General features: G+C 37.8%; 1 protein-coding gene across 9 annotated transcripts in view; it reads right to left on the bottom strand.

Annotated features, from left to right (window-relative positions):
* CEP152 (centrosomal protein 152) overlaps positions 1 to 13744 on the bottom strand; it is a 103706-nt gene that overhangs the window by 75924 nt on the left and 14038 nt on the right. For 4 of the 9 annotated variants that reach the window (XM_005659632.3, XM_013993032.2, XM_013993031.2 and 1 more), the window contains exons 4-8: positions 13454 to 13526; positions 13095 to 13373; positions 11749 to 11914; positions 4424 to 4567; positions 2909 to 3048 (exon numbers count right to left, since the gene is read on the bottom strand). In XM_005659632.3, the coding sequence (XP_005659689.1) occupies positions 2909 to 3048; positions 4424 to 4567; positions 11749 to 11914; positions 13095 to 13373; positions 13454 to 13526 (802 nt within the window). The remainder of the gene's footprint in view (positions 1 to 2908; positions 3049 to 4423; positions 4568 to 11748; positions 11915 to 13094; positions 13374 to 13453; positions 13527 to 13744) is intronic. The other 5 variants (XM_013993030.2, XM_021095980.1, XM_013993033.2 and 2 more) reach the window with 3 other exon arrangements.

The following is a 13744-nucleotide window of genomic DNA, read 5'->3' as shown; positions in this document are numbered from 1 at the left end:
GAATGTTATGTGACATGGCAAGGGGAAATTAAGATCCTTAGCAGATGACCTTAAAATAAAGAGATTGTCCTGCATCACCCAGGTGGACACAATGTATCCAGAAGTGTCCTTAAATGAGGAAACAGCAGACCAGAAAGTCAGAACCAGTGACTTCTAGCTGTGAAGGTGGAAATGGGCCATACACCAAGGAGGGCAGGTGGCCTCTAGAAGCTGGAAAAGGCAAAAAAGATGCACTATCCCCTAGAGCCTTTGAAAAGCAACACAGCCCTAATGACATCTTCATTTTCACCCAATGAGATCTATGTCAGACTTCTGACCTGTAAAGTAATAAATCTGTGTTGTTTTAAGCCACTAAGTGTGTGGTAATCTGTTATAGCAGCAAGAGGAAACCAATATACTTGGTGATTCCGTTGCTTTTATTTTTTATTTATGATACTTTATTATTTTATTAATGCAATTTCTAACTTATGAAGAGATTACCAAGGTATAACCATTTACTACATAAAAGTAATTCAACCCTTTAATAACCATCTTTTTTCAAAAAGCAAAAATGATGATAATCTATATTCCTTACAAAAATTAAGACTTCAAATGATGCCCATTCTATATTCTATTCCCAAGATTGCCTATTTATCCCCATACTTCATTGATTGCTTAAGAAAGGCATTTATTTGCTCAATAAATAATGGGACAATATGTGCCAGGCAGGGTTCTAAGCACTTAAGGACATGATGACAAGACAGCCAAGGTCTAAAGACTTACTACTTTCTGATGAGAAGAGACAGATAATAACAAGAAAACAAATGAGATAATTTCAGATAGTTTTAAAATAGAATAATAAAATATGGCATGATGAAGGGGAGAGGAAATGTAAGGCTACAGACTACTTTAGGTGTAATGTAGATGGGAAGTCCTCTCTGAAAAGGTGACATTTTAGCTGAGCTGAGGGATGAGAAGGAGCCAAACATGAGACAACACTGTTTAAGCTCTTTCATTTAACCATCCTTAGAACTAGCCACAAATTTCATCTAAAAGAAAGTCACTTTTTATTTAACTACCCTCTGTTCCCCCCTCAGAATGCTAATACTCTCATGAATCACCCACCACCAAGCTCGGTGACCAATGACTTGTGACCATTTCCCACAATCGAATGGCCACTCATTAATCAAAGAATGTGCCACCAATTTAAAGGCAAGTCTGTTGGGATCAGAAAACTGAGGTTCTGATACTTTGTAAGTAACTGGCTTTGTAACCCTGGGCAGGTAATTTGACTCCCCAAGACTTGGTTAACCATCTATAAATTGGTAAATGCAATGCCTCACTAATCAAAGTCCCAAAAAGATTTTTTACAAAGCATAAGAGGTTGATTTGCAAGCTCTAAAGAGAAAATATGAAAAAGAGCTAGAAAACTTTAAGAATAGTACTTATAGACCTTGTTTACCAAATTTCAAAACACAACATAGAGCTCTAGCTATGAGAGTATCAGAGCAGGAACAGAGAAATATATATATAAGAAAAAAAAAAATACACAGCTTAGGTAAATTTTGAAGACCACTGCTCACCCAACATATACTGACAACCTACTATGTGCCAGGCTTATATGGTGGGGCTATTAAGATGAGACCAACTCATTCTTGCCTTCAAGATGTTCTAGGTCTGATAGAGAATAGACTTGTGGTTGCCAAGGGGGCAGGGGGAGTGAGTGGGGTGGACTGGAAGTTTGGGGTTAGTAGATGCAAACTATTACATTTAGCATGGATAAACAACGAGGTTTTACTGTATAGCACAGAGAACTGTGTCCAATCTCTTGGGACAGACCATCGTGGATGATAACATAAGAAAAGGAATGTATATATAAATATACATGTATGATTGGGTCATTTGCTGTGCAGCAGAAATTGGCACAACATTGTAAATCAACTATACTTTAATTAAAAAAAAAATTTAAAAAAAAAAAAAAAGATGTTCTAGGTCTGTTGTAACAGACATGATTATCCACGCTGGGGAAGAAAAATAAGGGAGACTTAGGAAAAGAAATGAGCAGGAGCTTGTTAATCAAACAGCAGTGTGTTATGGAAAGGGCATACCAGAGACAGGAGACCACACACACAAGTGCATAAAAACAACAAACAGACTGCTAAGTTTGAAGAGAAGAAAACGTCAAGGATCAGATGATCCTCTTGACACCATACTTCACCCCATAAGTAAAGCAGAGTTACCGAAAGGCTTTAAACAAGGGAAAGACATAACTAAACTCTATGTCAGAAAGATTACTCAGATGGCCATAAGAGAGAATTAGGAGAAGGGGTAAAAGATTAGAGACTAGTTAAGAGACTTTTGCAAAAGATGATAAAATCCTGAGTTAGGGACATGTGGCCAGAAATGCAGAGACTTGATAGAACACAGTGGCTGACTAGATGGAGAGGAGCAGAGTTGCTGAGGTCTTCTCCAGATTTCTGGTGTACAGGAGACTAGGAGGATGGGAGACCCATTCCTCCAAGGAAAGGGAAGAAAGGTAGGCGGAGTTCCCATCATGGCTCAGAGGAAATGACTCTGACTAGCATCCGTGAGGACGTAGCTTCAATCCCTGACTTCTCTCAGTTGGTTAAGGATCTAGCGTTGCCGTGAGCTGTGGTGTAGATCACAGATGCAGCTTGAATCTGATATGGCTGTGGCTGTGGTGTAATCCAGAGGCTACAGTTTCAATTCAACCCCCAGCCTGGGAACTTCCATAGGGTGCGGGGGCAGCCCTAAAAAGCAAAAAAAAAGAAAGGTAGGCTTGCTGTAGAAGAAGGTGTAAACCTTAAAGTTCTTCTAAATTTAGTCCCACAACACTAAACATTTAGGAACTAACTTTTCATTATAAAAAATAACTTTTTACAATAAATAATGAAGATCAAATATTTACCTGTTCTTCATTGGCTTTTAGTGCTTGTATTTGGGTCTCCAGTGCTTTTATTTGTGCTTCAAGCTGGATTTCTCTTTCTTTTGCATTCTGAAAGAGTTTCTGTGACTCTCGAAGGCTGAGGTTCAAACCATCCTTTTCATCTAGAAGATTAAACATTTTTATATAAACAATGTTATTGTAGAGAATCCCAACTGTCACAATCTCTACCAAATATCAGATCTATATTACATATAAATGTTTTCACATTCAATTAATCTCAGATAATGAACTTCACTTGATTTGGAGAGAACTATAAATGTTTCAAAAAAGAATGTGAGACTGACACCAAAAAACAATTTTAGAGAACCAGAACCACTCTCTTCAAACATCTTACTGTATCCCTTTGGGAACCAGCAGGTCCCCTAACAATCTTTTCACCGTATGTGAGTTGAGAAGCTACAGAGATGTGACCAACCCCTGCTAATCAAAGAAGGAATCTGAGGCCAAATTACTTTTTATACATATTTGCAATGAACTCTTAAATTCACCTCATCTTAAATTCTTCCCACATACTTTACTTTAACAGTTCACAAGTTCTTCTCTCAGATTTTATGAGCATTACAGAAAGGGACCCTTTCACTATCAATTAAGTTTGAAATGAGCTGGCATTCAGTCACAAAATTATTCTACAAATGAAAGTTCAACACTGACCAAAACTACAGAAAGCACGAAGAGTAAGCAATTAAAATTTGAAATCTGTATTTACTCTGTGTGCTTCTCCCAGAGATGACCGAATTTTCTCCTTGGCATGCCCAGAGCAGTTCAGAATCACTGACTCTTCCTTGGATCAGAACAGTATGCTAATTTGGAAGCTCAGAAAGTGTGTTACAAACTAAACACAAGTCTCTCTGGGAACTAGAATACTTCATCCAAGGTCAACTACATAAGGAACCAACAGGTTTTTAGGATGAAATGCTATCAGCATATATAAATAATGTTTGTTGATTCTAAGTCTTATCGAGTAGAAAGAAAAAAGAGAAAACAAAATGAGGGAGTTCCCATTGTGGCACAGCAGAAACGAATCCGACTAGGAACCATGAGGTTGTGGGTTCGATCCCTGGCCTCGCTCAGTGGGTTAAGGATCCGGCATTGCCATGAGCTGTAGTGTAGGTCACAGACACGGCTCAGATCCCGCATTGCTGTGGCTCTGGCATAGGCTGATGGCTGTAGCTCCGATTAGACCCCTAGCCTGGGGACCTCCATATGCCATGGGTGCGGCCTTAGAAAAAGACCAAAAAAAAAAAAAAAAAAAAAAAAAAAGAAAAAGAAAAAAAAGGACCTCAAATACTATGTTGTGAAGTAAAATCCAATCCAAAGTCCTGGGTTTTTGTTTTATTCTGACTAATTCACTAAAAGTTCTCTGACCAAGTGCGTCTACTCCATAAGCTTCGTATTTAAAACAAGGTTATTGGAAATAAGGCATCTAAACTAACTCTATGTACCTCATAAACGACAGCCCAACAGTTGTTATCTTACCTTTGATTATCAGAAGCTGGTGATTCAGATATCTAATTTGACGTTCACTTTCATTAAACTTTTCAACTAAATCATCTATTTGTCTCTCTTTTGCTTTGTTGAGAACCTGAAGTTGAATGATCTGCATATTTTCTGCAGAGTCTGCTTTGGAATTAAAGACAATTCATTAGATAAAAGTGTATCAAAATATGACTTTGTGGTCATTTAGAGCAGTGTTTTTCAAACTGTGAATACAACTCAGTAGAGTATCATATGAGGTCAATTCAGGGGATTGTGACTAGCACTTTTTTAAAACCAATGTTACTGAACCAAAACTTAGATCTATTCACCTGAGTGCAGTAAAGCCAATCCACTGACACAGTGTTGTGGTGATGGAAAGTGCAGCATTTATTGTAAGATGTCACACCAAGAGTTTGGGATTTGCGATTATTAGCTATCCCAGACTGTTTGTATAGCACCTTACAATAAATTCTGCACTTTCCTTCACCACAACCTGGTGTCAGTAGATTGGCTTTACTGTACACAAGTGAGCAGACTCAAGTTTTGGTTTGGTAACAAGATAGAATATAATAGAATATACCAGAGTGCATCACGTAATGTAAGTATCATTGTATGAAACTTGTTTCATTTATATAATATTTATGTAGATAAATATTATAGACCATATCACAATACCAAAAAAATGTACTTCTTACTATGGACACTGCCAGAAAAGTTTGAAATGTCACTAGTTTAGTGTATAACCCTGAATCACTACCATTTTGGCTAATGAAAAGTACATATATGCCAATTACAATGGAATAGAGTTCTATGCTCTCATAAAACTGAAAGAAAATAAAAACATACATCAACATCTATAAAACCATTTTCAAAGAAAACTTCTAGACATCCTTCTCAAAATATTTTAAGTAAGAATGAACTCATATTTATACTGGCACATAACTACTAACAATAAATTAATGAATGGATTAATAAAGAATTTTGAGGTTTTCTTTCAGAAATAAAGTCATGTTAAGGACCACTTAAAAATTGTTGGAGGTTGAAAGCACACTTACGTCTACAGAAGGGAAAACATGGGCAGAGGGGATAAGTTAGGACTTGGGGTTGACATATACACCCTACTATATATAAAACAGACAGGTAACAAGGATCTACTGTACAGCACAGGGAAATCTACTCAGTAATGTGTAATAACCTGGATGGCAAAAGAACCTGAAAAGGAATAGATGTATGTTTATGTTTAACTGATTTACTTTGCTATACACCTGAAACTAACATAATTTTGTAAATCAACTATAGTCCAATAAAATTTAAAAAAAAAAGTTACTTGTAAGGGAAAAAAATAATCTTAAAAGTCATTGGGAAGAAAAAAAGAAAAAAGTGATTCAAAAGAGATCATCCTTCAACTACACAATGACAAATATTTTTCATTTCCTACAAGAAAAATGCTTTGACCTATGAGCAAATAAAACAGTCCTCTTTCTAAAAAGAGATATGGCTGAACGCCCCACCCCCCAAAATTGAAGACTGAAAACTTTGTTACAGGTCAAACTCCTCTTGGGCCTTAGAAGAGGACTAGCCCAGGAATAAATACAGTCTACAAAACTCACCTCTCTTCAAACTCATTGTTTAAATGACTGTTACTAAGAAGCTACCATCTCTAAATGGCACCTCCATTAAGTTATTTTGTTAACTTCCAGATGTCAAATATAGGCAAATGTCTAATTGACTTAAACAAAAAAACAAGTCAACTTGATAAAATGTAGAGTGTTGAGAAAGTGATGAAAGGTTAAATGTGCAGAAGACCAGGGGATACAAACATAACTGAGCACAGCAGAACAAAAAGAGGAACTCCAACATCAGGCCACCACTGCGATGTTTGTTTACTCAACCCCAAACCAGTTATGCTACACACAACTGTCCACTTCCTCAGCTCTTCATTCCACAACAATTTAGGAACAAAGAGTGTCTGCTCCCATATTTGCCTTGAACCCCTGGGGGAAAAGGAGTTCTAGCTCCCTCTGTAACACGTCCTGTAGCTTGAGAAAATGATTGAAGCAGCACTATGAAGTTAGTGTACTAAGTCCAGTTTTCTCTTTGGGACAGCCAGGGAAACCCAGACTATCCAACAGGACCTCTCCCCTGCTTCTTAAATGGAAAACAAACAAAGAAAACACTTGCTTTCTCACTCCAGAATCACAGTGGCTCGCCAACACGCACAATAACTAGAAGTCGTTTCACATGCCATAGAGTTTGATGATAAAAGCTGGACTATGGGGGAGACGGGATTAAGATGGCGGAATAGAAGGACTGGAGCTCAACTTCTCTCCTAAAAACAACAAAATTCACAACTAAAGACTGAGCACTCTTCACCAAAATGGACCGGAAACTTTAAAAAAGATACCCTACTCCAGAAGAAAAAGAGGAGGCCACATCAAGAGGTAGGAGGGTGATTTCACGATATAAACAACCCCATACCTGCTGGGTGGGAAGCTCCACAGACTGGAAACTAACTGGTTCTCAGAGACTCACCTACAAGAGTGAGAGTTCTGAGCCACACGTCAAACCCTCACATGCTGGGATCTGTCACTGAAGTGAGAGCCCCTGGAGCATCTGGCATTGAAGGCCAGCGCAGCTTGTGTGCAGGAGCTCCACAGGACTGGGGGAAATGGAGACCCCATTCTTAAAAGGCACACACAGACTTGCACGTGCACTGGGTCCCAGGGCAAAGCAAAGTCTCCAAGGGAATCTGGGTCAAACCTGACCGCAGTTCTTGGAGGACATCCTGGGAAAACAGGAGTGAATGTGGCTTGTTGTGAGGGAAGGACATTGAAAGCAAAGCTCTCGGGAATATTCAGCAGCCGAGACTTTCTCTGGAGGTGGCCATTTTGGGAAAATCTGGCCCTACCCATCCGTCAGCCAGCTGCTGAGAAGCCCCAGGGCAAACAACAACCCAGGTGGGATCACAGCCCCACCCCTCAGTAAAGAGGCTACCTAAAGAGCCCTCAGGCACACAGCTGCCTCTAATCCCATCCAGAGACTAAGCCCCACCCACCAGAGGGATTAGAATTGGCTCCTCCTACCAGGAGGCAGGCATCAGCCCCTCCCATCAGGAAGCCTACACCAAGCCTCCATACTGACTTCAGCCACAGGGGGGCAGACACCAGAAGAAAGAGAGGCTACAACTCTATTATCTGTAAAAAGATCTCCACACAAAAAACCTATAAAAATGAAAAGACAGAGGACTATAACTTAGATGAGGGAGAAAGAAAAAAACCCCAGAAAATCAGCTAAGCCATGAGGAGATTCATAGCCTCCAGGAAAAAGACTTTAGACTGTTGATGCTGAAGAAGATGCAAGACATTGGAAATAAACTGGAGGCAAAGATGGATAACTTACAGCAAACACTGACCAAAGAGATACAAGATATAAAACTTAAACAAGAAGAGATGCAAAATACAATAACTGAAGTAAAAAACTCACTAGAAGCAGCTAACAGCAGAATACAGGAGGCAGAAGAACGAATAAGCATGGTGGAGGACAGATTAGTGGAAATTACGGATGCAGAACAGAAAAGAGAAAAAAGATTGAAAACAAATGAAGAGAGTCTCAGAGAACTCTGGGACAATGTTAAATGCACCAACATCTGTATTATAGGGGTGCCAGAAGGAGAAGAGAGAGAGAAGGAGACAGAAAAAATATTCCAAGAGATAATAGCCGAAAACTTCCCTAACATGGGAAAGGAACCACTCACTCAAATCCAGGAAGCACAACGAGTACCATACAAAATAAACCCAAGGAGGAACACCCCGAGACACATACTAATCAAATTGACCAAAATTAAAGACAAAGAGAAAATCTTGAAAGCAGCTAGGGAAAAGAAACAAATAACATACAAGGGAGCCCCAATAAGGCTATCGGCAGATTTTTCAACAGAAACTCTGCAGGCCAGAAGAGAGTGGCATGATATACTCAATGTGATGAAAGGAGAAAACCTCCAACCAAGACTACTCTACCCAGCAAGGCTCTTGTTCAGATTTGAAGGAGAAATCAAAACCTTCACAGATAAGCAAAAGCTGAGAGAATTCAGCAACACTAAACCAGCCTTACAACAAATACTAAAGGAACTTCTATAGGCAGAAAAGAACAAGAGAAGAAAGGAAGAAAAAAGAAACAAAAACAAATCTAAAGCAATTAACAAAATGGCAATAAGAACATACATATCAATAATTACCTTAAATGTGAGTGGACTAAAGGCCCCAGTCAAAAGACATAGACTGGCTGAATGGATACAAAAACAAGACCCATATATATGCTGTCTTCAAGAGAACCACTTCACTTCTAGGGTACATGCAAATTGAAAGAGAGAGGATGGAAGAAAATATTTCATGCAAACGGGGATCAAAAGAAAGCTGGAATAGCAATACTCATATCAGACAGAATAGACTTTAAAATGAAGAATATTTTCAGGGACAAAGAAGGACATTACATAATGATCAAAGGATCAATCCAAGAAGATGATATAACAATTTTAAATATCTACGCACCCAACCTAGGTTCACCACAATGTATAAGGCTACTGCTAACAACCTTAAAAGGATAGATCGACAATAACACAATCATAGTGGGGGACTTTAACACCCCACTTACAGCAATGGACAGATCAACCAGACAGAAAAACAATAAGGTAACACAGGCCCTGAATGAAGCATTAAAACAGATGGACTTAGTAGATGTTCATAGGACATTTCATCCAAAAGCAACAGAATACACATTCTTCTCAAGTGCACATGGAACATCCTCTAAGACTGAGTACATCCTGGGCTACAAATCCAACCTCGGTAACTTTAAGAAAATTGAAATCATATCAAGCATCTTTTCCGACCACAATGCTATATGACTGGAAATCAACAACAAGAAAAAAACTGCAAAAAACACAAACACGTGGAGACTCAACAACATGCTATTAAACAACCAATGGATCACTGAAGAAATCAAAGAGGAAATTAAAAAATACCTAGCAGCAAATGACAACGAAGATACGACACTCCAAAACCTATGGGATGCAGCAAAAGCCGTTCTAAGAGGAAAGTTTATAGCAATAGAAGCCCACCTCAGGAAACAAGAAACAGCTCAAATAAACAACCTAGCTTTACATTGAAAGCAGCTTGAGAGAGAAGAACAGACAAGACCTAAAGTTAGTAGAAGGAAAGAAATCATAAAGATCAGAGCAGAAATCAATGAAATAGAAACAAAGAAAACCATAGAAAAGATGAATGAAACGAAAAGCTGGTTCTTTGAAAAGATCAACAAAATTGATAAACCCCTAGCCAGACTTATCAAGCAAAAAAGAGAGAGGACTCAAATCAATAAAATTAGAAATGAAAAAGGAGAAGTAATAACGGACATCACAGAAATACAAAGTATCATAAGAGACTACTATATGCAACTATATGTCAATAAAATGGAAAACCTAGAAGAAATGGACAAAGTCTTAGAAAAGTACAATCTTCCAAGACTAAACCAAGATGAAATAGAAAAGATGAATGGACCCATCACAAGAACTGAAATTGAAACTGTGATTTAAAAACTTCCAACAAACTAAAGTCCAGGACCAGATGGCTTCACAGGTGAATTCTATCAAACATTTAGAGAAGAGCTAACACCTCTCCTTCTGAAACTATTTCAAAAAATTGCAGAAGAAGGGATACTCCCAAACTCATTCTATGAGGCCACCGTCACCCTGGTACCAAAAACAGACAAAGACTCCACAAAAAAAGAAAACTTCAGGCCAATATCACTGATGAACATCGATGCAAAAATCCTCAACAAAATACTAGCAAACCACATCCAATAATACATTTAAAGGATTGTACATCATGATCAAGTGGGATTTATCCCAGGGATGCAAGCGTTCTTCAATATCCGCAAATCCATCAGTGTGATACACCACATTAACAAACTGAAGAATAAAAACCATATGATCCTCTCAATAGACGCGGAAAAGTTGGACTATGAAAACACTGATGCAGATTACTCAAGAACAAGTTGGTTTGGGGGTTTGAACGTTCAAACCTCCTGAGAATTCTCTACTAGCATTTTTTTCATTCACATTTACACACATACTATATAAAAGAATTTTTTTAGCAAGCATCACATGACTAAACAGGAGATATAAGTCTGTTTTAATTCTTGGAGTATAAAGTATTTTAGGAGTTCCCGTTGTGACTCAGTGGTTAATGAATCCAACTAGGAACCATGAGGTTTCGGGTTCATCCCTGGCCTTGCTCAGTGGGTTAACAATCCAGCGTTGCTGTGAGCTGTGGTGTAGATCGCAGACACGGCTCGGATCCCACGTTGCTGTGGCTCTGGCATAGGCTGGCAGCTACAGCTCCAATTCGACCCCTAGCCTGGGAACCTCCATATGCTGAAGAAGTGGCCCACGAAATGGCAAAAAGACAAAAAAATAAAATAAAATAAATAAATAAATAAAAATAAAGTACTTTATATCCAAGTTGCCTACCTATCACACTAACACTCTAAAAGCCAAAAGAAAAAATAAAGATAATGGTTAAAAATAAAGATAATGATAAATTATATAATGAAAAATCTAACTTTGAAAAGAGAACTATAGGGAGTTCCCATGGTAGCTCAGTGGGTTTAGGACCTGGCATTGCTGCAAGCTGTGGTGTAGGTCAGAGATGTGGCTTAGATCTGGTGTGGCCATGGCTGTGGTGTAGGCCTCAGCAACAGCTCCAATTCAGCCCCTAGCCTGGGAACTTCCATATGCTGCAGGTGCAGCCGTAAAAAGAAAGAAAAAAGAAAAGAAAATTATATTTAATTTTCCACATGAGGTTTCAGTAAAAACAATTATATATATATATATATATATAATTACATATATACTTATATATATGAAGCTAATGAAGTCTTAACCAAGAAGAATGACTGAATTATACAGGTGAGAAAACTTCTTTTCATTTTTCATTAAGGAAAATTTCAAATATATAAGAAGATAGAGAGAAGAGTGCAATGGACCCCATGAGTTTATCACCTGGATTCAACAACTGTGAACTCATGGCCAGTCTTGATTTATCTATATCCCCACCCAACATCTCCCCCCAACAACATGATATTTGAAGTAAATTCTAGACTTCATATCAGTTTATTCATAAATATTTCAGGATATAGCTCTTAAAATAGGCCTCTTCTGAAAAAATTTCCGTTATCATACTTAAAAAAAATAGTAATTCTTGAACATGCTCAAAGTGCTCAAAATTCTCCAATAAATGTTGTTAAGAAATAAATACAAACTTGATACATACTTTCCTTAGCTCCTAAAAATTGCTGTTGCAGGCCTTCAAATGTGTCACTTCCTGCAATGTCCTGGGCTGGTGAGCCATTATTCTGGGCAGAAGACTGATAAGGTTTATACGTCACTTTATATGATTCCAAAGCTTGACAACTGGGACCTTGTGATATACCAAATTGCTGTTACAAGATGATAGATAAAACTGTCAATTAGGATTTGGCCTTTTCTTCAAAAATTATCTGAATCAGGCTACTTAATTTTGTTATGGAACTTAATTGTGGTATAGTTACAAATTTTATACTACATTCTTGCTTTAAAATAGCACTCATTCTTTAACACTTGTTCATTGAAAGACTGCAGTATATAATTTCACCATCTTAATTGTAACTTTTGAGCATTTAATAGGGTCATTTCCATAAATACCACTCAAAGATTTCCAATAAGATCGTATATACATATTTTAAAATAACTTAGATGATGCCACTATCATGGAAATGCATATATACAAGAACATATGATAAAATGCCCTCGTATGTAATTAAATATTCAATAAATCTTGAGGAATGAATAACATTTTATACAGATGGAAGTAAATGAGAATTACCACCTTAAAAGGATCAAAAAATTATCTTTGCCATTGAGAAAGTCGGCTTCATCAAATTTTCCCTGTAGGGGGAGACAAAATGTCCCTTTTCTTAACTTTCATCCTGTCTACTGCTATATCATTACAAAATAGCTATTAGCTTTGAGGTATCTGACCTAAAATTTGTACTGAGGGTGGTGAGCTAGACAATCCAAGTAACTGAATGGTGTCATCTAGGTGATTTACCGTTTTCAAACACTAATGGGATACCTGAATCTTCTCACTGGAGCACAGTAAATGGCAGAAGCCAGAAGCAGTAGTAAATGAAATGGCTCTTCTTCGGCAGACTTAAGCTTTTCATGTTTAGTAACTGTTTCCCTAAAATCTCTATTTTAAAATTCTCATTTAAAGAGTTCCCTTGCGGTGCAGTGGGTTAAAGATCCTGTGTTGTCACTGCAGCAGCTTGGGTCACTGTTCTGGCACAGGTTTGATTCCTGGCCCAGAAACTTCCACATGTCTCAGGTATGGCTATAAAAATTATTTTTTAATTTTTAAATGCTTGTTTAAGATCATGATTTAATTACATTGTATAGAGAAGACACCATGACTAATTCAGCATGAAACTGAGATGATATAGCACTGTGTTGATATAGCAGTTGACAGAAACGTTTGTATTTAAATCTTACTGCACCTACATATATTTCTTAATTACATGCACATAAGCAAAAGCATGTACACACATACACATGTTCTTGAACATAAGGTTCTTATAATACCTGAAAGTGATTCCTTTGAGAATCTGAAAATGTAATTACATTGGTTGGTTGGCTACGAAATTCCTGCTTCTGACCATTGGTAAATGGCCTAAAGTTTTCAGGAAGGTGATATAAGTCAGTCTCTTCATATTTACTCGGAGGACTATAACCACTGCCGCCTTCATCTCCACCTCCTTCAGGATGGTACCCACGATGTGGGTCTTCAATGCTATTTTGATTCTCTTCCCAACTATTGCCAGTTTTCTCTCCAATATATATATCCCGCATCTCATTATAGCCCTATGAGATAACAAGAGTGAAAGTAAAGCACCAAGATCTATTCCCCCCTCAACAAAGTCATTACCAAACCAGACACTTACATTTACACTTTGAGATTTAGGCAGCACTTGATGCTCATTCCAGTTCCTCTCCAATTGCTCAGAATGATGGGGTCTTGAGAGAAATCAATACTTTAGATTAGAACCTACCATTTAATCGACACAGACATCACCAAGAGCCCTAAGATTTTAATGTGTTTTCCCTCCAAACTTCACCTGAAAGTTGAAGAATTAGTCTACAGTTTAACAATCAAATCCACTATTACTGCCTGCAAAGAATCAAGAGAAAAAGATATATAGAAGTGTGGTATACAAGTGGAAGGGATTTCAGGC

This window comes from Sus scrofa, chromosome 1 (genome assembly GCF_000003025.6).
Source record: "Sus scrofa isolate TJ Tabasco breed Duroc chromosome 1, Sscrofa11.1, whole genome shotgun sequence".
NCBI classification, from domain to species: Eukaryota; Metazoa; Chordata; class Mammalia; order Artiodactyla; family Suidae; genus Sus; species Sus scrofa.
The sequence above is the reverse complement of the archived record's forward strand: the minus strand, read 5'-3'. Positions and strand labels throughout refer to the sequence as shown.